Consider the following 25,172-nt stretch of genomic DNA (forward strand, 5'->3'; position numbering starts at 1 on the left):
GCACTAGTTACGTCGGACCGTAAAAAATAGAAACTTCCAAGATGGCCGAGTCCGTTGACTCCATGCATTTCGCAGCGAACAGCAAAACAAATTCCCCCAAACCACTGTTAGCCAAACGGCCGCCAGAGAGCCGTCCGCAGTCTTCCAGTGACATTTTCCCGCCTACCCCCAAGAAGGTTCGGGTGGAGGAGAAGGGCCTGAAGCACAGGAAGCTGAACGGAGAGGCGTGCGCAGGGGAAAAACACAACGGGAAGCAGAGTTGTGGAAGCCCAGCGAAATGGAGTTTCGGCCCGGCCAAGACGAGCCACCCCACCGCCTCCGTAATGCCCGCCACTCCGGTCCGAAAGATCTTCAAAATCAGCAACTTCCTCGCCTCGCCCCACAAAGCGAAAAAGGCGAAAGAGAAACGACACAAGGAGAAGGAGAGAGGCGACGAAGCCCCGCGGAGCTCCGCCGTCGCTATGGAGAAAGTGAGCCCCGCTAGCTGCCATACAAAGACGGAGAACGGCGACGTGAAAACGCTGCAGAGAGGTAGGAGCGCGCAGCTAGGCTGCTCTCTACAACAACCTGCCTCACCACTTTATATTCAGATTCAAATTAAACAACAATTAATACTCAGGAAATGATTTATGAAGTTATTTAATAATTTCTTGCACACCAGGCCTCCGTATTGGGCCCATATGGTGGTAAATACACGTGGAAATGTTTGTTGGTTAATTCTGATGTTTGTTATGAATAATGYTGGATTACTGCTCACTGTTTTCTCTCTTCCTCTCTTTAGATCACATTGTGAAGGAGAAAGACAGGCAGAAGAAGAAAGAAAAGAATAAAGAGTGGAAAAATCACCAAATGCCTCCTGTTCATGACATTGTGAGAGAAAACGGAGATGTTGCTTCTCAGAAAGGTAGGAATTAAGTAGTGATGAAWTTAAGTTACCTTTTTTTGGTCTAAATTAAATTAAAACATATTGATCAAAATTAAGTTAAGTCCTGTTTGGTTCTCAAAACAGAAATCAAAACAGACTAGCTCATCATAACTTGATATTTTATGCATAAAAATAAGCTTTTATGCTTAATGGTCGTATTAGATGACTAATAATATATTTGAAACACGGTTACAAAAATGTCAACATTTTCACAGTGTTCTACTTTGATTGTAAAACAGTCTGTGTTCTTGTCAACAGAGTCTAAGGAGAAGCTGAAGGCTGGGTCAGAGGAGGACCTGCTGCTGAAGAAACTCAAGAAGAAGAAGAAAAAGAAGCACAAAGATGGCGAGCGAGCGAAGGAGAGGCACAGCCGTCCCAAAATGTATCACCGCTCGTGCCAGACCATGTGCTCTGGGTTTTCTCTCGGTCTGCCCGAGCTCCTCGGTCAGATGAACGGAGACAACGGCAACACTTACATCCACACGACCCCACAACACCACCAGGATCCTGCTGCCACCGCCACTACCTCCAACAGCATCTCCTCCATGATCCGAGACGGCTTCAGCTACAACTCCCCGCTCCACTGCACCCCGGCGCCTGTACTGCCGGGGCTGGAGTTCGGCCAGCTGATCCACATCGAGCAGCAGGCCAACGGGGGGGCCTCGGTGGCACACGCCTACATCGAGCAGCTCTCCTGCCTGTCTYCGCCCGAGATGGAGCGCTTCGCCGAGGAGTTTGTGTCCCTGTCGTTCAGCGAGGACAAGGCTCACGCCGCGTGCTTCGTGATGGGAATCATCCACGGAGCGGCTTCCTACCTCCCCGACTTCCTGGACTACTTCAAGTGCAAGTTCCCCAACACGCCGGTGAAGATGGAGGTGCTGGGAAAGAAGGACATAGAGACGACGACCATGGCCAATTNGTGTGTGTGTGTGTGTGTGTGTGTGTGTGTGTGTGTTTGTGTTTAGTTCTCACTGGATCACAGCTTCTTATTAGAGGTCAGGTTTTGGCTTCTTTGGTGTTCAAGCTGTTTTTATTGATATGTTTATGGTAAACAAAGTCAAGAGCAACTTGAAACAGAGTTCTCAAAGACAAAACATGACTAAATTAAATGATTTCCCAACTGGTGCTGGATACTGGATTGTTTTTGATGTTTTATCTGTTTGGGGTTATTTGAGTCTGTCCTCAGGTTTTATTTTCAGATTTGTCATCACCTGTATGAAAATTAACTCTTAATTAATAAAGTCAGAAATGGAAACCTCGCTCTGTCAGGAAAAAAGAGTTAAATAGCTTTAAACAAGCCTTTTTTATCTCTTAAATTAACATTTTAGACTTTCCTACCTCCCCGACTTCCTGGACTACTTCAAGTGCAAGTTCCCCAACACGCCGGTGAAGATGGAGGTGCTGGGAAAGAAGGACATAGAGACGACGACCATGGCCAATTTTCACTCTCAGGTGAGAAGATCGTTTTTAATTTCCCTCTTTAGAATTTGCTGGAGGTTGTACGTCTACAATGTACACCGTCTACAAATGTACACGACTCTATTGTTTGAGTTTAGAGAGTTTGTGCGACTGCTTTCCYTAACACAAAATTGTAGCAGGTGTCTCCAATCCATCTGACGTTTTCGCTGACATTTTCAGCACATCTCAAGCTCTACAGCTTTATTTTGACACCCGGACATCTGTGCCAAATGTCTAAGCTATTAAACGCACAACGATTATTTAAAAAAACAAACTTGTCCAGGTCCGCCTATCTTCATTTCAGAAGTGCTTTAACAAATTAAATCATAAACGCTGRGGCAGCTGCAGAGGTAGGAACAAAGCCAGCGAACATGTGTGAAGGTTGATGACAAAGTAWTGTGCGCACCCAGAAATGCAGTTTTTCAAACCGTTTATGCTGAAATACACTGATTTAAAAACAAAAAACCTGTCTGCTCCAAACATCCACTAGGCTCGATGGTCACCTCAGAGTGGGTGGATTAAAAATTAAACCAAAGGTAGCACTCTGTTTGACGGTGCTTTGTYATAATAAAACAATAAGTCTGCTTGTTTCTGTTTGAGAGGTCCAAATACAGATTATTCATATTTGTTTTTCTTGATTTGTTTCCACAAACATTTTGTTTAGATTTGAAATAGTGTTTTTAAAAATGCAGCAGTGTTTTATAATCCCAAATCCCAGGATTTAATTTGACAATTTGGACATGTTTTATCAGTGAAACATTTTCTCGTTGTTGTTTTGAATGACAAACATTTTTTGTGAGAAACTTTGACAGCTGATCCGTGCTTTAAARTGTTCTGATAGATAAGTAGAGCTGCTGTGATTGGTTTGGAGTGTTGTAGGATTGGTTGTTGGGGAGCGCCGCAGCGCAGTCTGACAACAATCATTTACTAAAAGTCCAAGCTTGTGTTTGTCATTTTAAGCCTCAGTTTAACACACATGGAGGTTGAATAAATCGGCTCAGGACAGAAAATATATTATTATAATTGATGCCAGAGTTTATTTACTTTTTAGGTCAAGTCATTTCAAGATGTACAGATGATTCTAACTCCAGCAGATTTCCTGATTTTTTTTTTATCTTGTTCTGCTCATTGAAATCAACTGTAGATGTAATTTCCCATATTGGCAAACAGTGAAGCAGCACTTAAAGCCCTCAAGTTAAGCGACTGARTTAATCCCTGACTGCTTTTGCTTTCAGGCCGGTACAACGTGTCGGTTTCTGCTGAGACTGAGCTTACATTTGGTAGTTATAGATTCAGGAATTCAGTGCTTGAAATAATGGTGAGGTGTGTGTGTGTGTGTGTGTGTGTGTGTGTGTGTGTGTGTGTGTGTGTTTGTGTTTAGTTCTCACTGGATCACAGCTTCTTATTAGAGGTCAGGTTTTGGCTTCTTTGGTGTTCAAGCTGTTTTTATTGATATGTTTATGGTAAACAAAGTCAAGAGCAACTTGAAACAGAGTTCTCAAAGACAAAACATGACTAAATTAAATGATTTCCCAACTGGTGCTGGATACTGGATTGTTTTTGATGTTTTATCTGTTTGGGGTTATTTGAGTCTGTCCTCAGGTTTTATTTTCAGATTTGTCATCACCTGTATGAAAATTAACTCTTAATTAATAAAGTCAGAAATGGAAACCTCGCTCTGTCAGGAAAAAAGAGTTAAATAGCTTTAAACAAGCCTTTTTTATCTCTTAAATTAACATTTTAGACTTTCCTACCTCCCCGACTTCCTGGACTACTTCAAGTGCAAGTTCCCCAACACGCCGGTGAAGATGGAGGTGCTGGGAAAGAAGGACATAGAGACGACGACCATGGCCAATTATGCGCTAATTATGAGTTAAATCATTTCTGCTCAGATTTTTGCAGTTGTTAATTTCTCCTTACAGTGTGAGTTGTTTTAATTAAGGCAACTTATCACTTCAGTATTTTTTTTGTAAGAAAATCATTTTGTTACATTTTTTTAAATGTTTTATGACAAAAGAAATGTTAATTTAGCTTTTCTCGGTCCATCATAATTATGAGTCAGAATTTACAAGAAATTTTTTATAAGACTTTTATTTACTATGGCCTTTTATCATTTAACAATTTTTAAAAAATTCTTTATTTTACTACAGTCCCTTAAATGAGTTACAGAAGAAAACAAAGTAGGGATGCACAATATATCAATATTCGTATCGGTATTGGATGATATTGGTAATTTTTTAGAATATCGGTATTGGTCCAATATGTAAAACTGGGCCGATATTAATGTTCGATATTGATTTCCCACTTTTTAGTTTGTGTTTCTGTTTTGGGAGGGGAGATGGTTGGTTGAGCACCATCTGTTTGATCATAATAGTGATGCTGATGCTGCACAGCCAGGAATACCTGAAGTAGAGCCATGTCAGAGGTCTGGTCATTTATTTACCRTAWMAAAAAAAGACCCAAGTGTGTTTGTGCGTATATGTATAATATAATTTGTGTGTTTCTGTAACATCGGTAAATATTGGTTATTGGCTATAACAGCGATAATTATATTGKGTAYCRATATTAGCTGAAATTTTCRTATCGGTCCATCCCTAAGACAAAGATAATCCAGATAAAATAAATYGACACTGTTGTGATTTCACTTTTGACATTGTATTGAAACGTCTTGTTTGTTTTCCTCACAAAGAAAGAAGTTGTTCACTCTGATCACAGAAATAATTAATCRGCGCGTGTGAAGGACGACTCAGTCACACTTTGTTCCGCCTCAAATCCACGTTTGGATCGACTCCTTTTTTTCCCTCTCGACTAAAACGGATTACMCAGAGGTTCAAACTTTATTTTCTCAGCTTTAAAAAAAATCACAATGTGAACTTGGGCTCGAATGCACGGCACGCCAGAGACTTTTCTCTTTCAGCTCGTACCTGCAGAGGCTTCAGAGGGAATCTGCTCTCAACGCGTCGCTCTCTGCTCCTCGTGCTCGACACGTCTGAGCTGGAAAAAAACACACAAACGATTTAAAGTGGAAAGAACATCTTTAGTGTCGATTTCACCCGAGGAGATGAAAASTAGAGCTTGATAGAGCTTTTTAATCTCCTGGTATTTATTGTCATTGCACTACTTTTTATCAGGTTAGTTGCAACAACTAGTTTAACGGTTTAGGACCCTGGTTGTTGCTCAGCTGACTGTCTGATGTGAGTTTGTTTCAGGACAGTTCAGACCTGTGGGGGAAGTGTGAGGTTTAAATTCCAGGTGATTAAACATAAAGCTGTATACACATTAGATTGTACAGACAGTCAGATGGTAAGGCCAAATCTGACCAAAAAGTTTCAAGTCAAACTTGTTTTTAATTTTTATTCATCACCAACATCAGAACGTCCTTTATTTACTTTCTTTTTATATTTTTACCAGAAAGCGTTGGTTAAATCTGAAGACGAACCTGTTAGAAAAGTTGAGTTTAAAGACTGATTAGGAAGAAAATGTGCGAATTTATTTATTAATGCAACAGTCCATGGTATACCCCCAGGATTAGATTATATCCCAGGTATACTAAGGCCACTACCCTGCATGTTTTAGTTGTTTCCCCCCACTCTTCAGCAGATATTAAAATTTAGCTGAAGCCTGTTAGTCACTCATTGATGTTACATTTACACCAAATACGTTTTGAGCATCAGGAGCATCTGGTTTACATGCAGTCAATGGTGGATGCGCATCTAGGGACGTCTAGAAACCGAGCAGCGCATTTGGAAGCGGTGCACACATCATGAGCATTTTCCGTGGGTGCGGCACGTCCAAAGCGTCCGACGCATGAGTTGGAAAATCTGAACTTTTGCCGCTCGACGCGTCGCATCAACCAATCAGAGAGACTCTGCTCAGTCACGTACTGGTGACGAGCTGGAAATCCCGGAAGAATCAGATCACACAAACAATGGAGGACAAACTGATAGTCCCATCATTTATGATCATTCCAGTGTCCGTTATCGTGATAGAAATAAGAAGGACTTTGCCTGGAGGACGATTAGTGAGGAAGTCGGCGTGTTTGKTAAGTTATCGAAACTACGGTTAAAAAGTCTCCTATCGCACGTCTAAAGAAGCGCATCTACGTTCACATCAAATGCGTCTGTCCTCACTGGACACCAGCATCGAGATGCGTGCGTTTTGAGAWTTTTGGAGGCGTGCAACGTGTTTGGTGTAAACGTAATTCAAATCAGGTGTTGAAGCAGAGAAACATCTAAAACATGCAGGATAGAGGCCCATGAGGACCGCTGGTCTAGACCAATTTTTACTTTGGGGTATAAATTGTCCTAGGATAATTTATACTACTYAAGCCAGATCGTACCCCTATGATATTAGTAACGTTGAGTCATAAACACAAGAACTGCTTAGTTTTCAACATTTTATTGCTGGGTTCGGYTTTGTTMGGTAAAGTAAGTGAGAAGCTAACTGACTGAAATCATAAAACTCTTTATGGGTATATTCATACCTCTCAGGTCAGATGATGGGTATATGTGGGTATATATACAGGAGGAGTATTCTGGCCTGGAGGCTAGGCTAATTTAAACATCCAGGTATGTTCTGGTCTGGGCCAAACTGTACCCAGGTTTAATCTGAGCAGGGATTTATTTAGCCTGCTACACCTGGATCAGTAGATGATGTCTTTATGGACTCATTTTCTTCACATCTCAACCGTGGCAAAAAATGAACATTTTCAGGGGTTTTGCTTTGCAGCTTGTGCTCGTTCTGAAGCTTATCTTGTTCAAGTTGTGCTGACATTTTCTTCTTTTGTTTATATATAAATGTAGAGATTTTCTGAGTGCATTATTAAAGGCAGGGTCACTGGAAAGGTCACGTAGTTGGTTTGAAGAACATGTACCAGTATCAGCTTCTTTTCTTTAAGATTGAAAAAAAAAATTGCCTGTGGTGTTCAGCTGGCTGTCATATCGTATTAGACTCAGATGCGATACCTGCTGGTTCTGACCCGTGTTGCCTCCTGCAGGTGAAGCGGACGTACTCCCAGGGAACGTACCGAGCCGGAGCCATGCGGCAGGTCAGCCTGGTCGGAGCTGTGGACGAGGAGGTCGGAGACTACTTCCCTGAATTCATCAGCATGTTGGAGGAATCCCCCTTCCTGTCGGTGAGTTCACTCATATCTGTGGGTCGTCACGTCAATACAGATGTGTCGACATCTGTTTGGCCTCCCCTCCTGTGTGTCGCTGAGTCACGTTGTGCAACCTGAAGTTTCTCCTCCTGCGTTTGTGCAGAGGACTCTGCCCTGGGGGACGTTCTCCAGTCTGCGGCTGCAGAGCCCCAGAGAGAGCGACGACGGCCCCATCATGTGGGTCAGACCAGGAGAACAGATGATCCCAATAGCWGATATGCCCAAGTCACCATTCAAAAGGAAAAGGTGTGCAGAGTTCAAACTTCTTACACACTCCAGATGTTCATCATGGAGTCTCTCTTTTAGGAATTATAAGATTTCATCTGTCTTTGACAGGCACTGTAGACTAAAAACATCAATAAGTTTAAATATATGTCTGATTTATTGACAATAAATCTCAATTATCTGATTTTTCTTTACTGTTTTTACTAAAATGTTAATATTGGTGCTGCTGTGTCCACCACTTACATCTTCATTAGAAACATATGCTGTCAAGCATGCACATTTTATTTTAGCTCACTATAATGTAGGGTTTTATGAAGTTACAGATGCAGCGTCTAAACTCGTTTTAATTTAAAAATAGCCTTCTGAATAAATGACATTTTATTTTTGTTCCTTCACACATGCCGTGTTGAGGAGCTTTAACTTGCCTCGTGTAAATCCTGACTGCTGTGAACATTTCAGGTCCACTAATGAGATAAAGAACYTGCAGTACCTGCCCAGAACCAGCGAGCCCAGAGAGATGCTGTTCGAGGACCGAACGAGAGCTCACGCTGACCACATCGGTCAGGGCTTCGAGCGACAAACTACTGCTGCTGTCGGCGTGCTGAAGGCTGTGCGCTGTGGAGAGGAGTGAGTGCAAAGTCACGTTGATTTTAATCTGATTGATACAGTTTCTATAAGATAACGAGAAACTGTTCAAAAGACTAAACGTGTCTAATTACTGTACACGTCTTTTACGCTGTTATCCTGTTTTGTTGGAAATGCTCAGGTTGTCGTTTCTTTTTACTCGTGATGAAATTCAACATCAGATCTTTAAAGAGGGTTTGGTGTGTTGTCTTACAGCAGCGACACTCCTGCTCGGATCACCAAAGACGTGGTGTGTTTCCACGCTGGAGATTTCCCTGATGTRGTCATGAGGCTGCAGCTGGACCTCCACGAACCCCCGCTGTCTCAGGTGAGTCTGATTCCTCGTCTATATCTATATCTCTATATATATATAGATATATATAGATATAGATATATAGATATAGATATATATATATATATAGATATAGATAGATAAATATATATAGATAGATAAATATATATAGATAGATATATATATATATAGATAGAGATATATATAGATAGGTATAGATATATATAGATAGAGATATATATATATAGAGAGAGAGATTTTGATTATGACTTCTGCAGGTTTTCAGTCAGTTTTATCTGTGTTAAACCAGACAAACTGAGCAGCTTAATGGCTGGATAGAAGTTTAAGAAGCTAAGTGAGCAAATATCGTTCCAATGTTTACTCAGTCAGTTCCTGTTCAGTCTGCTGGATGATTCGAAACATGTTAGATTTTACACAACATCACACCCACATCTAGACACACAAACATCTGAAGGAAATTTCTGTTCTGTGTGAAGAAGTTATCGCAGTTTAAACCTTTTTTAGTAAATTTAGGAAACGGCATTAGCATAGTTTTGTTTAATTTAATTGCAGGACAGCAGTGGTGCAGCGGTACRGCAGCTGACTTGGGACCAGAAAGTCAYGGGTTTGATTCCCCGCCATGCCTCAGATGTCATTGTGTCCTTGAGCGAGACACCTAATCCCTTACTGCTCCCTGGGTGTTTACATAGCTGCCCGCTGCTCCACTTGTGTATCTCAAATGCAGCTATGCAGTTAGGGGTTAGGTTTCTTGATCAAGGACACTGCAACATAGCTGGGAATTGAACCTGTGACTTTCTGGWCACAAAATTGCTGTTGTGCCACAGCCCCCAATTAAATGTTGCACATTAAAAAAAATCCAGTCCACAGTTTGGGATTATAAAATCATCTGAGGGTCTGAATTAAACCATTTTGACCGCTGTGCAGCTGTATCTTGTGTAAATAAGTTGGAGTATTTGGAATAATCTGCACCTGCTTCAACATCCTTTTTTTATTCCTCAGAATTATAATTTAAAGGTGGTTAAAATGCAAACAGTGCTTTTTTCTCCCTCCCCAACCTTAGTAAGGCAGACAAAGCTGCAGCTCATATTTCATTAAAACAGGCCGTCCTGTGATCAGTGCACCTGACTGTGAGACACGTGTCCCAGATCACCTAAAAGCAGAGCAGTGACAGGTGTCTGGTTTAAGATGGGTCTGCAGCAGCATCCACGAGGCTGTGGAGTTGTTGCATCGTGTTTAAAAACATTAAAAATAAAAGCAGTCTGCAGACTTCTAATGTGTCAAGCAGTGTTTATGATACTAAATGAATCGATCACTGCAGGTCTCCATGTCATGAGCAAATGTTTGGTTTCTGAATGTCCTGTTCACTTGTTCCTGTCCGCAGTGCGTTCAGTGGATCGACGACGCYAAGCTGAACCAGCTGAGGAGGGAAGGGATCCGATACGCCCGAATCCAACTGTACCACGAYGACATCTACTTCATCCCCAGAGGAGTCGTACACCAGTTCAAGACCGTGTCGGCTGTCTGCAGTCTGGCCTGGCATATCCGACTCAAACTGTATCACCAACATGAGGAGGAGGAGGTGCACGAAGACGAGAAGTGTTCACCAAGAGACACGGCACTCAATATCAAAGAGGAGGAACACGAGGAGGAAGAGAGGAATAACTGTGACCTTGCTCTACAGCAGGGGCTGAAGRAGGAGGAGGAGGAGGATGTGGAGAAACGGGAGGAGCCTCCTTTGCAAATACTGATACAGAATTTCAAGGAGGAGGAGCAAAACGACGAAGGGGAGATGAAGTTGTCTGCGTCACAGCCGCCGCCTTCTGCTGAGAATAAAAGAGACGAGGTTTTATTCAAACCTACCTCGTCGGAAACTAAAACGGAGGAAGACGTAAAGGAAGACGGCAAGGGAGGTGCAGACGCTTGTCAAACACTGCAGAGGAGTCCTGGGGAGGGCAGAGCGGACGGCGCATCCTCCAAGTCTTTACAGATCAAGAAAGAAAGCGACGCAGAGGAAGAGCGACTGCAGAAGACTGGTCAGGTTCCCAAAGAGAAGAGTAAAGATGGTACAGGAAGCACTTGCAACACACCACTTATCAAAAAAGAAAAGGATAAAGGAAAGAGGGAGAGAGACGAAAAAGAGAGGACTAAAGAAAAGAAGGACAGGAGTAAAGAGAAGAAAGATCGGGGGAAAGACAGAGATCGAGACAAGGAGAGGGTCAAAGAGAGTGGCCCTGTACTGCAGGTAAAGAAAAGGGAGGATGAAGATCGAATGAGGGAGGGCAGTAAAAACTCTCAAAGCACCGTGTCCGCTCAGAGGGACGAGAAGTCGGACTCCAAAACACAACCCAGCATCAAAAGAGAGAAGGAGCACGACAAAGACAGGGGAAGCTCACAGGTGGAGGCTCCTCTGCGCTCCGACACAGACGAGGCTCGGGACTCCTGGACTCATAAACACAAGTCTTCACACGGGAAGAAGGAGAAGAGCGGCCACAGGGAGGGAAAGGACAGCACATCGAGTTTGCAAGGAAAACTCGGGAGGGAGGACGGTAAATCACACAAACACACCACCCATCATGTCAAGAAAGACAGCAAAAAGGAGAAAGATGTCAGCGGCAAGGAGGAAAAGAAAAAAGCTGTCTGCGGTCCTCCTCAGACAGAACACAAACCAGCACGGACGCTCTTCACCTTTGACCTCTTTAAACCGATGGAGGCTCACCAAACGTTGGCCTTTTCCCTCTCTGACATCAGACCGAAACCTCAGCAGCATCTCACTGACTCTCGGGGTTCTTCCTCCAAGTCTGGATCAGACTCGCGGACTATGGTGCCCTCTAAAGGACTCAAAGTAAAGGACTCGTTACAGGGGAAACCTGCCACTGCGCTACAGGACTCCGGACCACAGCAGCACTCAATAAAACAGCCTCTAAAAACACACACACACCAAACGCAAAAAGACTTCTTACTATGAATGTCTGGATGTCACTTTTTTTTATTGTCTGTACAACAGCAAGGTTTGGTTAAAATATCTGAAAGCTCATCTTTCTTTCAGACATCAACATATTTTCTAACGTAATAAAGTTGAAGCGTTGCTACTTTGACTCACCTGTGATGCTCTGAAACAAAGGTGCACTCTGCAGGTGTTTTTAACAGGCCTAAAAACGTAAGCTAAGTAGATCACTTCCTGTTTGTTAGCAAATGTACGTAGGCTTTATTGTTATGTGACCCACGTGTCAGTGCCTGTGCACTACTTAGCTTCACTCTGAAAGCTCCTGTTTTAGGTACCTGTCTAGCCAATCTGAAAACCATCTTCCTTCCTGCTTCATGATTTCATCACTGTTGGGGATAAGTCGGTCACGGAGCTGAATTTTTTTTTTTCTGTTTCTAACACTCCAAAATCAGAGCTAGTAGTTGTTTTCAGACTCTCACAGGGCTGTAAATGATACTGTATGTACCAAAACTGTACAGTATAGATGTTATTAGCACCAATGTGAGAAATGTATACAGAAATTGCATATATTTTTTGTAAGACGGGTTTTATTTTCCATAGAACTTATTTATATCATTTACTGTCTGTTTTTATTTGAAACAAACGTRCGTGGGGAAAATTCTGTTGTAAATACATTTTATTTCCTAAGATAAAACTTGGTAGTGTGATTTATACTCTTGATTAGAACCTCTCAATAAATGGTTCAAAAATGATGACTAAGTCACTTTGTGTCTAGCTTTGTGTTACACGCAAATCTGATTTTTAAGGGGTCTTTAAAGGCAGCATAGCTTGGCAGGTAACTCCAGGTACCGATAGCAAGTCTTCTGTGTTTGAGGAACATTTAGGATTGACTCAGTGACACAAAAAAACACATTTAGATAAGTATATAGTAGGCTAATGATGAAAGAAAATACATTAAATATTCTGCATTGCATGATCCAGTCACCTCCAGCCTGATCGAACTCTTTCAAAAACATTTTTAACTAAAAGCTGATAAACAATTGGGGAAAATAAAAGTTGGGTTTGACAGGTCTTTAAATAATGAACAAAATCAAAATAAAGCATTCACTAAAGGACCARTTTGACATGCAAGCAAAGWCTATCCAGCTTYTGACCCATAAAATGCCAGCAGCAGTGACCTGTCCCCCAGCTATTGTCAGTTGATAATTTACATTATTTTCTCATCAAATGAACAAGTGCATAGTAACATTATTTATTGCACTATTTTTGTCCATTTTAAGTAACTAAATGTTATTCTTTTGTAACAACAAAGGCAAAAAAAAAGAAGTCATTTTTTAGTGTAATTCAGAAAATATTTTCAGGACCCCACCTTGATGATTCAGGACCCCACTGTGGGTCCCAACTTTGGGAACGACTGCTATAAAACACTGAACCAGCATGCTTTTTATAGTCATTTTATTTTATAAGTTGACATCTGAACAAATAAAAAAAAGAGGCTCCAGTCCAGATATTAAAGAGMGCTGAATTTTTAAACTCCTCTCCCCCGATCTCGATGCAAAAACTCATAAAATTTAATATTAGGAGTGTAAACATTGAGACTATGAGGTAACAGCATCATAACCAGATGTGACAGCAGCTAAAGCAAAACTGGAGTTGGTGTTTAAATATTTTGCGATTGCGTATACCTCATTCACAACTACAGTAAAACTCGAATGGTACAGAATATAAACTATACTTKAAAATAGTGTTCGCTTGTTTTATAAAGTGATAGCACTAATTTTCAGGCACACAGGGAATTTGCACATTATTCTAGTGAGAACCTGACAGTTAAATGCTTCACGTAAAACCACAATTGAAGCCAAAACTATCTTTTATAAGAGTAAAAGGGCATTGATGTGAATCCATAAACRTAAAAGCTGGATTTATTTTTAAAGACACCCCCATGCATGCAGACTTGTGTGTTTAAGTCTACAATTTAAAGTGAAGTTGCTACCAAGGTCTAACCCAATGAACCCTCAACTGGGTGGACAGTGGAGCAGTGGTGTCMTCTCTCAGGAAGGTCACAGGAYCGCCTCCTGGCCASSGACMTTTTTGAATGTAGTTTACCTGGTGCTACCGTTTCCCAWASATCAAAAACCATGGATGTTGGGTTAATTGGGAACTCTTAAACTGGCCCTAGTGTGAGTGAAACCGTGAATAGTAGTGCCTTGTTTGTCTCTATTTGGCCTTGTGATGGACTTAAAACCAGTCCAGTGTGTACCCGGTCTTATGAACCACCCCATAACCCTAAAGGAAGCTGGTAAAGATGGATGGATAAACCTGCAACCCATTCATTTCATAGGCAGTAACTAACAGCTGATGTTACAGACAGAACTGGTCTTCAGTTGTGCATTAGAGACTTAAATATAAATATTGTTTGTCCTGTTCATAAGGTCTTTCTGAGTTCAGTCCCTTCTGAAGTGAAAAACACTGAGTCCCARTTCCACCAGCCCTCCACCCAGCAGCACCCACAGAGGGACACACACCACACTGACCAACACGTTGGTGAGCTTCTCCAGGCGGGARCACAGCGTCAGGCAGAAGGCCAGCTTCAGCAGCAGGGCCGCCAGGTACCAAATCCTCCTCTTCAGGCTCTGCGTGCAGCGTCCTGCCATCTTCACGATCAGCATCAGGATGAGGATGGTGTCAAAGGTCCACACGGGGAGGAAGATTAGGAACCAGTTCCAGTGGATTTTGGAGTCCAGCTTGAGGACAAGCATGATGAGGAAGATCAGGACGAAGATCCAGGACAGGAGAACCCGTTGAGCCAGGGACATCTTCATCGAGGACGAAGTGGCAACACGCCAGGGTCATCAGGCAGCGAACAGAGGCGGTAACACAGACCTGAAGTAGAAGAAATACTTTTTTTTCTCTATATGATAAATTGCTGATGATAACAAATAAATCCAGCACCATAGTTCAGACTGAAAAAAAAAAAAAAGAACTTAGCAAATATTAGCACTTGTAACAATGTTCAGACATCTTACCGAGTTCACGCGGAAAGTCAATTTGTTTCCTTAAAACCAGAGTTTGAAACCAAAACTCTTCGGTGAAAATACAAAACAAACAAACGTCGATATATTTAAAATCATGAGCTTTTAACAGCAAAACAACCACGTCGTAGATGTTAGCTTCGAGCTAAAAACCAGCACAGACAAGACTTCCGGTTTGCATTTTCAAAACAGAAATTAAAAAAATTATTTCCGGCGCTCTTTTCAAAATAAAAGCATAATTCACTAACTTGACTTGCATCTTATTTTCATCCAGTCCTAAAAGTAGATTAAGTAGCCATATTTAAAATAAAAGTGTTTTATTGAGTGAAATTACCAAAAACATTTCAGTGAATGGAAAAGCTTAAACTTTGACAAGTCATTTCAAGAAACAGTTTCCCTGTTTTTATTGTTATTGCTGTGAGCTTCTGAATACACTTATATAGAAGTCAAACTTTTTGTTTATTTAAAGTTATTGATGCTCACTTAAGAATTATCATCTGTTAGTTTTCTTTTAAGAATAAACCAAGTCATTTGACAATAATAGAATAATCTCATGCATATTTGGAGTCGTTTTGGGTGGTCAACTAAAAATATGCAATTAACAGCTAAATAAATAAAATCCTACATTTTTTTAACGAATTAACTCTAACAGTTAATGCTGAGTATGCTTGGGTACGATTCTCAGCTACTACACCAAATGTTAGCTAAATTTAAAATTGACTTGATTCAGACATTTTTGTGTTTGTTGATGCACATTTGCTGTGGCGGCCATCTTGAACTGAACTCAATAAGTTGTTGGTGTAGATCTAATGATTATAGCCATAAAGTTTCAGTGTCTGCACTGTGGTTCATGAGATATTTTCCAAAAAAACACAGACAAGTATAAAACCATAATTGCCTTTTGACAATAAAGTGTACAGTATTTGTAGCTATAAATGCCTAAGTAATTTTTGGCTAATACACTTTTGTCATAACAAATCACTTTAAATATGAGATATTGCAAATATTTTAAATATTACTCAAATGCATTTATTTTTTTAAACTGGGCTAGTAACAAATTAATACAAAGTACAACTCCAAGAGACATCATAGATTGTCAAAAAAGTCGGTACAAAACGCTTTTGAGGTAAAACATCATTAAAAAATATTCCTTAAAAAAGCCCTTATTAACATTTCATTCAACTGACAAAAAAATGTTCCCTTTACATTATCTAGCCATCCTACAAAACAAAAAAACAACAATACGTTTTTATTTACATGGTAGTGGTGGTGCAAATTACAGTGTGAGAGACGACATTCAGTTGAAAATTTTCCCGTTTTTGTCAAATGTAAACAAATAAAAACAATATTGTTCAGTAAACTCCCCGGAAAAATGAAAACACTGTTCCGAGGAAGATAAGTTTGCATCGTTTCAGATGACATAAATAGAAAATAAATCAATAAATGTGTTCAAATACRTTTCAAGTTTGTAGCATTCTTCTGATCCTCTCATTACGAAAAAGAACAAAAAATCTGTGAAACTTCACCGAGTTAAATGGAGAATCTGTATTTTTCTTGTATTTCAGTTTGTTGTTTCTGCTGGAGACAATTCTTTTGATGTAAATTTCTGATATGTTGTTTCACTCATAAATAACATAAAAAAACTTGCTTTTCTTTTGCATACAATACTTTTTGATTGCAAACTCATGCACCAGTGCACATTAGGAGCTGGGGACTAAGTTCAGCTGTGGATTATTACATATTTTATGCTCCACTCAGTTTTAACGGGGACAGAGTCCAAGACGTAAGGTTGATAGTGCAACTGAGGCTTTCTGACATGAAGCAGTGAATTTAATTTGGCTACAGAGGCGCTGTCTGTTAATAGGACGAGCTAACTGAGGAGTTTGGTTTTTATCCATAATAAAACGCATCCTTTAGGAGTGACTCATCTTCAGTCCTGCAACATCAGTACCACTAACTCAACATGCATGATTTTTTTAGATGCTTAAATGTTACATTAAGAGTTAAAAAGATTTCATCCACCAGTGAGAGCACTCGGAAGAATGTTGTCACGGAAAGCCATTGTATAAAAGTAAAAAGGAAGATGGTACCCATTGGATGAAATGTAGTAAGAACCTGCWCTTTCTTTGTAATGATTTCGTACACGCTTCAAAAAGCGCCGCAGCTACACAATGCTCTGCCTGCCCTCGCAGCTCCGCCCCTCCGAGGGGTGACGCGGGAACTCGATGAAAATCCCGTCCGAGTCTGAGCCGGCAGACTCTAGGACTTGTCCTATTATGGTTTCGGGGCTGGAGGACTCGCTGGGCGGAGAGGACGACGCCCCCATGCTGAGGTCGGTCACCGTCGTGGTGGCCTCTGTGCCGTGGAGCGGTCCGGAGGAATGAAGGATGGAGGGCGACGACAGAGTCAAGTCCATGGCGCCGGCTCCGGCTCCTATGAAGGGAAAATAAGTCGGGGTTATGATGGGTTTTCATCACCGTTAACCGGGGCGGACGAGCACATCCTAACATCTGTCATACCGTTGAACTGAGAGCTCACACACAGTCTGTTAGAGGAGGGGCCCGACAGCTCACATCCTGGAGACAGGTCCGAGTAGGCCAGTCCTTGTTCCTCCAGGCACGATATCATCTCACAAGCCGAGTGGCGCCGGATTCCTCCGCTGCCGACCGAGCTGGCGTCTGGGTCGTACTCGGCCACGGGGGTCAGCAGCAGAGGAATGTTGTAGCTTTTCGATCGTACCACGGGGTTTTTAGACAGCTGCTCTGCAGACTTGGGCCAGCCCCACGGCAAACGCTTGTCTGGGCAACGAGAGAGGGTTTTATTAAACTACAGGATCGCCACAGATACAAACGTTCTTTGTGATTATCAACCCACCCAAAACACAGCAATGATCTTCAGCCTCGTCTCCAGAATAAAGCCCATGGGTGCCCAGGTAGGGCGAGACCACCTTCTGAATCAGAGACTCCAACCGTAAGTAGTCCTCATTYACACCGCGAGGCTCGTGGACCCCCTGAAAAACACAAAATTTATGTTATAGTCACACTGATGGGTTAGAATAGAGTAGAAATAGCTTTTATTGTACCGCCCAGGGGAAATTCAGGTGTCACAGCAGCCTCCCTACAGAGGTTCACACACTAGTTACTTTACAAACTATAAATAGTACACAAAAAAAAAACTAAATTAACACTGACTAGCAAAGATATGACTACTACTAATAAAAATATGATATAAAGAATTGTGCAAGAATAATAAAAAAAGATGTTTTGCTTTAGAGACAGTAGATTATCAGAATCTGACATTAGGAATCAGAATGCCTATTTTCAGTGCAAATTAATCTCAGCAGACTATTAACTGTAAATTATCACTATTAACTGTAATTAAACCTCTAATTTAGGACCCTAAAACTGCATCAGTTTAAAGATTCCATTAAAACTAACAATAAGAAGAAAATGTTATATAAAATACTTCAAGTTGTTAATTTGCTCAGTGTCTAAATTAACCAGGGTTTAGACAGGTCCTAACATCCTGGTGTGGTGGTTTAAATTGGACTTGGATCTTTGCTTTCTTGGATTATTTCCTTTTTGTGGGTTAATCTGGRTTTTTGGTTAAACTCCTCTTTGTCAGCTCAGCTCTGCACCGTAAATCCACGTGTGCTGCTTTCTCCCCCCGGTTTCACCTGTTCGCTGTTAGTAAATCAGCACACCTGCTCTTCATTTAGTCATCACCTTAGTTTTTACAGCAYTTTGGTTGGATCTGTGAGTTGGATTTTATGTGGCAGCTGTACCTTTTGTTTTGTTGGGTGTAGTAAATCACTTCTGCACTCAGGTCCTTTTTCACTGCAACTATTTCCCATGATGACTGCTGGAATATTCAGTGAGGTTTGGTTCGTTGTCTGAAGGCTCACCTGCAGAATAAGCAACATCTGTGTGACAGACGGGGGCACGCGAGCCCGTGGCCGAGACAAGGCGTCCTCCAACTTTACGCTCAGGACTATGGTGTTCCTGAAGTGAAGCAGAGCCAGCTGCCTGACCGACGGCTCCTTACCCTGCGGGATAACAGCAACATTAAGCATGAGTCAGAGAAAAAAGAAAAGTTCAGAAGGGACTCTTCAGGTGGTCGTGCACCTGAACTGGGTGAAAAATGGCCTGCAGCATGGAGAGGACGTCACAGAAGAAAAAGTCCCAAGTCTCAGCCAGAGAATCGAGTAACTTCTGACCTGCGTGAGYCAGGAAAGGACAGAAAGATGAACCAATTCTGCAGGTAAACTAACAAACAAAAAAATAATAATAATCCTTTCTGACTGCAATGAAATTCACTCATACCTTCATAGAACCTTATCTTGTCCCGGAGGATGACCATCCCTTTTGTCAGCAGCTGGTTCTGTGAAGAATAAACAATAATCAGGTGCTTTTCTGTGACCACAGAGGGCTTCAGGTAAATTATAAAAACACAAGAGATGTTTTACCTGAAGATATTCTGAGAAGAAGGAGCCCAGCTCAGTCTTTAACAGATGTCTGAGAAAACAAAAATTTGTCAGAGTGAGCTACAGCTAGATTCAAGAATTTGGTGATATGATACGTATGACAACTCAGGGGTTACAATATGATATATCATGGTAAATTGCCATTTTTTTCTTCAAGAGTCTAATTTTAAAAATCTCAGTAAAAAGAGAACACCRTGCATAAAATCTGATTAAATTCAGTTTGTTTTTATGCAATCAGAACACTTAAAAACTGCATTTATATTTCACATTTCTTCTTACAACATCCATCCATTAAGCCTTAATTAAAAATCGATACAGACTCAAGAAATGAAATATCGTGATATTTCAGTGTATCAATATTTTCTTACACCCTCAATTAATAGCCATGTCATATAAAACTGGGAGTGATATAATCCAATAGAACCCATTTGATCTTATTTATCTCAATGTGGATGTGATCTGACCAGAACTGAAGCCAGTAATGTAAGAGTTTAAAATTGAAAAAAGCTTATAAACTTGATGTAATCACTGTTAATTTATGAATTGGTAGCAGATATTAGCTTCTGTAGCATTTATTGTTATACAGAGTGTAGCATTGTGCCAAATCATGCTACAATACAAACTGGTTTTGCCTCTGATTTATATAATATTTACACAGTGTAAAATAATATTACATGTTTAACAATTTTTAGTTTCTATTTAACAAACCTGACCTGTTAAGAAGATGGTTAGCCAATATCAGTAGAAATAAGTTTAATCATTTAAAGTATCACYTTTTCCAAGTGTTGACCATAATAATAAATTTACTTTATTTCTAGTTAAGGTCAACAGAATTAACAATTCTATACATTTCAGTCTAGTGTTATTTAACTCTATGGTTGTGATTTGTAAGGTTTACTGCTCATAACTCCTACTTGAAAATATCTGAAATGTGCCTTTAAGCTGTTTGTGAATGTGTACAGGACTGGACCAAAACAAGAAAAACAAAAACATTTATTGCCAGAACGGTGCACGATAAAAACAAACAAACATCTTTAGAGAACAGCCTTGTTATCTGACAGGATGTTCAGATCTTTGTGTGTGTTCACAAACACGTGTGTGTTTGTGTTTTCGTGGCTTTTCTGTAAATATTTTTAACGCGGCTAACGGAGAGGCAGATAAAAGTGATGGGTCTGGTGTTGAGAGATAATGAGATATCTGGTTCTGACCGCGTGACTCCTGCGTTCCCCACATACACATCTCGCACAAACAAGGTCGACAAACAGGACAGACAGTAATTACACAGATTACAGCACAAAGTGACGAAGCTGGCTGCGTGTTTGTGTGTCCCTGGACCTACCGAACGCCTTCATTCAGGGTGTAGAGTTCGTTATCGGCCAAGCCTTTCTTCTGGAAGACTGCTATGACAGCGTTGTGGATGCTGCAAGGCAGAACAGGAAAACTAAAATACACCAACTGTCCTGAACGCAGCRTATTCTCGCCCCCCGGCTGCACCAGGTGTACCTGTTCCAGGTGGCGTTGGCTCCCGCCCGCTTCTGCTTCTCCCCTCGGTCCTCCGGTGAACTCTTCTCACTCTTCCCGAGCTCGCTGAGGCTCGGAGAGCTCATCAACTTGAGCCGGTGCAGAGTCCTCATGGGGGGGCAGACAGAGAGGGAGGAGAGGTGAAGAAGAGGAGGTCATAAACAGAGAGGAAGAGGTCAACAGAGCAGCCGGCGACGGAGAAGGAGAGGGACAGAGTGCTGAGAGACGGGGCTCTGCGCCGGGGAGGGCAGGAAGGGCGGAGTCCGGCTGGGAGGTGAAGCACGGTGTCACCGCACCGCCTCGGCCCTCGCAGCGGCAGAAAACAATAGCACATGCTCTGCTGGGGGGCAGACTCTTCCTCCCTCTCCGCCTCGCCGCCGCTACAATACAGCCATTGATGCAAACCAATATTTATGCAGAGCACAGATGCCAGAGGAACTGCAGGGTAAGCAGGCCTGAAGCTGCTGCTGTGCTTTGTGAAGAGGAGGACGAGGAAGTCGTGTGCTTTTTTTTTTATTGACAGAGGCGAAAAATGGAATAGGAAGTAGCGGAACAATAAAAGAAGGACAAAAACAACAAAGGGTGGGGTGGGAGGGTTTCCTGCTGCTCCACAGCTGGCCGTGAACAGACAAGAAAAAAACAAAACAGCCCAAACAGGAACCTGAATGAACGTTTTAACCTTGTAAATTTCCTCAGAAGCTGTTTTAAAATCTCTCAGCAGAGAGATATCCTGAAGGGTTTAGATGTACACACTAGGGTTGGGCAATACTGACATAATTTTTTTATCACGATTAATCGTGACATTTAGTCGATAATTATTATGACGATTAATAGAGGACAGCTGAACCTGCATGTAGCTGACGTTGTGGCCTTCGTCCACATTTTCTGGCTTTCCTCCTACTCCAGTTTAAGCCGGTGCTTCAGGCGAATAAACAAATTTATAGAGTTAGAGTTAGCATTAATTTCTCTGCGCCGCCATGTGATAGTGCAAGTGTCGCACACAAGGGTCTGTCATCATCATGTTGCAGGTCGTATATAATCTTTGCCACATTCCACAGTGGCAAAGATGAATTGTCGACAGTTTTTCTGACGATTAATTGCACACGATAAGTACAAACCGATGGCTCGTGAAGGTCACCGTGRCAACCACGCACCAGTGTCTCTCACTCCCTAAAGTTACAGAAACAAACTGAAAAACAAATCTCAAATTCTGAGCTAAAACAAAACTGAACTCTATGAATTTTACTGATGTGTATTTGCAAGAGGTTGGTGATATGATGCTACATATCGCTATATACTGCCATTTTTTTCTCTAAAAGAGTCTGTGTTTAAAAAAACTCAACTCAAACTAACATCTGAGTTAGCGTTATACTAATATCACGATGTTTCAGTGTATCGATATTTCTTTACACCCTTATGTAAGCTTTGCATCCTGACTGTAGCAAAGTGATTAGACAAAAACACCAACATTTTGATCTATAATTTGTATATGAAGCAAAAAGAGTTGAGTGGGAAGTATTTAAAAATGTTAAGGCAGCTCAAAAATTTTGTGTTTGACATCATCGACTGATATTTTTTTTTTTWAAATCCTAAAATGTAAACCGGGATTGTTTAAAAACAGTAAAATCAAAATGCCAGTTCAGACACATTCAGAGTACGGTGGTTTAAACTGAATGATGTTTTTTACGGTGAAGTCTGTGTGAGACGTGGAGCTCCAAAGAGGACTGGGTTCTCCCACGTTTCACCAACATCCCATTGACCTCCATTGTTGTTTTTCTGCAAAACGTACGGCTACCCACAGTCTTAACCTAAAGTCTGATCCAGCCGCGCGTTTTGATGCATAACATGCATGTTTAATATGCACGTTTCTTGCATGCTGTGCGACACAAAAAGGTCAAAAACTTTGAAGCGGAAAGTAACGAGGCTCCCTTCATTAAGAGACACGTCCAGGTTTCACAACTTGCTCATCAGCTAACTAATACCAAAATAAAAAYTGGAATTTGGGGAATAATGATACAATGATAGATCCTTTCAAGACACTCAACGAGGATTTTGTGTACGTAATAAATATTAATAATAGCCAGTATGGAGCGATCATCCTGTGGTTCTGGACCGAGCAGAACCACAAACCTTCCAGAAGATTTATTGCACCGTCTCTCTAAGTGGGACATCCTCTTTAGGGGACATGAGTCTCCAAATTCTGATTTATTTCAGGAGCACAGATGCAGCTTAATTGCGACCCCCCCCCACCYCCACCCCACTTTAATGCTAGGCCTATACAGTATATGTTAAAGAGAAAAAAAATGCCCTGAATTTAAACGTTTGCGTAGATTCAGGCACAACTTGTTGAAAAATAAGCTCTCCGAAATAATTAAAAAAATAAAAGACCTGATGAGTTCAAACCCACGCAGTCCTGAAGCTCTCTGCTGATAAACAACAGACCCCCCACCACCACCACCTCACGCCCACTCACGCAAACAGAAAACACCAGAAGCAAAAAAGGGCACAAACACTCATAAAGCAAAGCATCCCACCAGGAGAGGACGATCACGAGGCCAGCATGTGTTGCAGGCAGAGCTCAGCTGGGTGATAAAATCACAAACGATGGGATTCCTTTTGTTTTGTTTTTTCTACGTGGACGATAATGAATATTTCACACAGATTTCCCAGGATGCTCTGCGCTGTGAAGATGTGAGTCACATGCWGGGAGCTGAGCCTCACCTCCTGATGGGGTGCTCACTGGGGTTGGTGCTGCCGCCATCCAGGTCCGGGCTCAGGGGGGCCGCCGAGAAGGTGCTGAAGTTGAGAGACAGGGGTCTGGGGGAGGAGCGGGAGGCGTGATGCCTCCGCCGGAGTCCATCGAGCATCTGAGCAGGAAAAGAAAGCAAAATGYGGTTAAAGTGAAGTCATGCGGGGTGATTTAAGGTCTGGTGGAGCTGCACAGAAACCACATTTTCGTCACCTGTTTACGGAAGTTACTTGCCGTTCGGCAGCTTCGRTTTTGCAATCAGACTTCCACATCCAGCTTTACTGGAATCACACGTTGCATCAGAGTGGGGGAAAAAAAGAGGAAACGCATGTTTGTACACGCATCAGAGTGAGTGAGCAGTTCCTGTAAGGAGCTCAGAGGGCCTGCCTCTCTGCTCCCTGCTGCAGGGACACATTGTACAGTGAAGCACCATGCCCTGGTCTGAGGCCAGAAAACCAGACCCCCTCAGAACAAAGACCTGCATCCCTTTTATCTCTGCTTATATTGTTATGGTTTTTAAAAAGACTGGCGTAAATCGGTTTGGATCTGAGCCAGACTGAGAGATGAAGAGCCACGCCAGTCTGGGCTTTTCTGCTTTTGTTCTCCTCCTCCTCCTCATTGACTGTCTGCTGCTCTCAGATCCTCTCGATGCCTCCTTTTTTAGGTCGAATTCGCTTCATTTTTGTCTCATATATATTAATTATTATAACCTACACGCACTGATTGTTRGTTATTTTCCCAAATCGATCGGAGCAGACATCAACAGTCCACGTTTAGCCTACAGGAGGAGGAGGAGGGAGGGGGGTTCAGCCAGTCAGCCGTGCGTACGTGGAGCTTTTTTATTTCATTTATGTATTTTATACCTGTATAAATGAAGTATTAGAGCAGACTGGTGGAGTAAACAACAACCACCGCTGAGTGGACGCGCGCTAAAAGGTCATGGATGAAACCAAAACAGGTAAAAACTGTGGATAAAAAGCCACAAAGTTACCGTGTGTGTGACGCGCCTCAGCCCGCCCACAGCAGCCCCACTCACCGCTCCTGGTCGCGTCGCTCCCCCGGCGGGGATGAGGCGGCTACGGTCCGGGGCTCCTCAGCGGGAGGCTCCTCTGCTGGTCCCCGCCGGTGTGCGCACCCCGACGGGCATGGGGGTGCCGACGGACGGTGGAAAGAAAAGGAGAATGGGGGTGGGTGGGTTCATTCACGAGGCAGGAACCGTCGTTTTTGCTGCTCGCGCTCACCGCTTGGCTCCGGCTCGCCCCCGCTTTGTTTTGACGATGCAACCTGGCCGCGGGCACGAGCATAAAAGCACGTGGACGCGCATTGTTTATCGTCATCATATTCATCGAAGCTGATTGGAAACAAAATAAGAGCAGATTTCAGGATGAAACCAGAGAAATGACCTGTTCTGTGTAGATGACTGTTGAATGACTTGACGGAAATTAGCTGAAGAACCTGAAACTTGAAGATAAAAAAAAAAAAAACAAACTGAATGCTATTAGCATTCAGTTTAGCCTTTAGCAACAGCTTTAGCTATTGCTAAAGGCTAAAAAACATTAGCTAAATTCTAGACACAAATAATACCAAATGTGTGGAATGTGGTGCAATTACTAAACAACCACTGGTTAGTTGCAGAAATCCCAAAGATCTAAAAAAATAAATAAAATAAAATAAAAAAGAAGAAGATGCGTCTCATCTCCAAAAAGAGGTGCGAAATGACAACAGAGAACAGACATAATT

The 25,172-nt window shown here is 42.0% G+C and overlaps 4 protein-coding genes across 9 annotated transcripts in view; 2 read left to right on the top strand and 2 right to left on the bottom strand.

Moving 5' to 3' along the window:
• Positions 1–23: 23 nt before the first annotated feature.
• Positions 24–12,406, top strand: LOC106520291 (round spermatid basic protein 1-like). The gene is made up of 9 exons (XM_014012267.1): positions 24–531; positions 782–904; positions 1,184–1,800; positions 2,324–2,377; positions 7,380–7,517; positions 7,645–7,787; positions 8,226–8,393; positions 8,607–8,718; positions 10,085–12,406. Exons 1-9 carry the CDS (start codon positions 42–44, stop codon positions 11,666–11,668), a joined length of 3,429 nt encoding a protein of 1,142 aa, XP_013867721.1. The 5' UTR covers positions 24–41; the 3' UTR covers positions 11,669–12,406.
• Positions 12,407–13,085: 679 nt separating this feature from the next.
• On the bottom strand, positions 13,086–14,887 carry LOC106520298 (transmembrane protein 60). Its single transcript, XM_014012293.1, has 2 exons — positions 14,674–14,887; positions 13,086–14,530 (listed from the first exon to the last, which is right to left on the bottom strand). Exon 2 carries the CDS (start codon positions 14,467–14,469, stop codon positions 14,092–14,094), a length of 378 nt encoding a protein of 125 aa, XP_013867747.1. The 5' UTR covers positions 14,470–14,530; positions 14,674–14,887; the 3' UTR covers positions 13,086–14,091.
• Positions 14,888–15,685: 798 nt separating this feature from the next.
• On the bottom strand, positions 15,686–24,700 carry prr5a (proline rich 5a (renal)). 6 transcript variants are annotated; one of them, XM_014012283.1, is made up of 12 exons: positions 24,469–24,700; positions 23,646–23,708; positions 23,405–23,550; positions 20,666–20,791; positions 20,502–20,582; positions 19,145–19,193; positions 19,002–19,059; positions 18,804–18,895; positions 18,584–18,724; positions 17,554–17,689; positions 17,199–17,477; positions 15,686–17,112 (listed from the first exon to the last, which is right to left on the bottom strand). In XM_014012283.1, the coding sequence occupies exons 3-12, from the start codon at positions 23,548–23,550 to the stop codon at positions 16,844–16,846; spliced, it is 1,377 nt and encodes a 458-aa protein (XP_013867737.1). In that variant the 5' UTR covers positions 23,646–23,708; positions 24,469–24,700; the 3' UTR covers positions 15,686–16,843. The 6 variants fall into 6 exon arrangements, with proteins under 6 accessions (XP_013867737.1, XP_013867734.1, XP_013867736.1 ...); XM_014012280.1 differs by having other exon boundaries at positions 23,646–23,713; XM_014012282.1 differs by having other exon boundaries at positions 23,646–23,713; positions 24,424–24,700.
• Positions 24,303–25,172, top strand: part of rad52 (RAD52 homolog, DNA repair protein) — a 5,856-nt gene continuing 4,986 nt past the window's right edge. Inside the window, exon 1 of the mRNA XM_014012287.1 lies at positions 24,303–24,390. The gene's annotated coding sequence lies outside the window, so the exon portion shown is untranslated. The remainder of the gene's footprint in view (positions 24,391–25,172) is intronic.

Source organism: Austrofundulus limnaeus, unplaced genomic scaffold, assembly GCF_001266775.1.
Source record: "Austrofundulus limnaeus strain Quisiro unplaced genomic scaffold, Austrofundulus_limnaeus-1.0 Scaffold90, whole genome shotgun sequence".
Taxonomy (NCBI): Eukaryota; Metazoa; Chordata; class Actinopteri; order Cyprinodontiformes; family Rivulidae; genus Austrofundulus; species Austrofundulus limnaeus.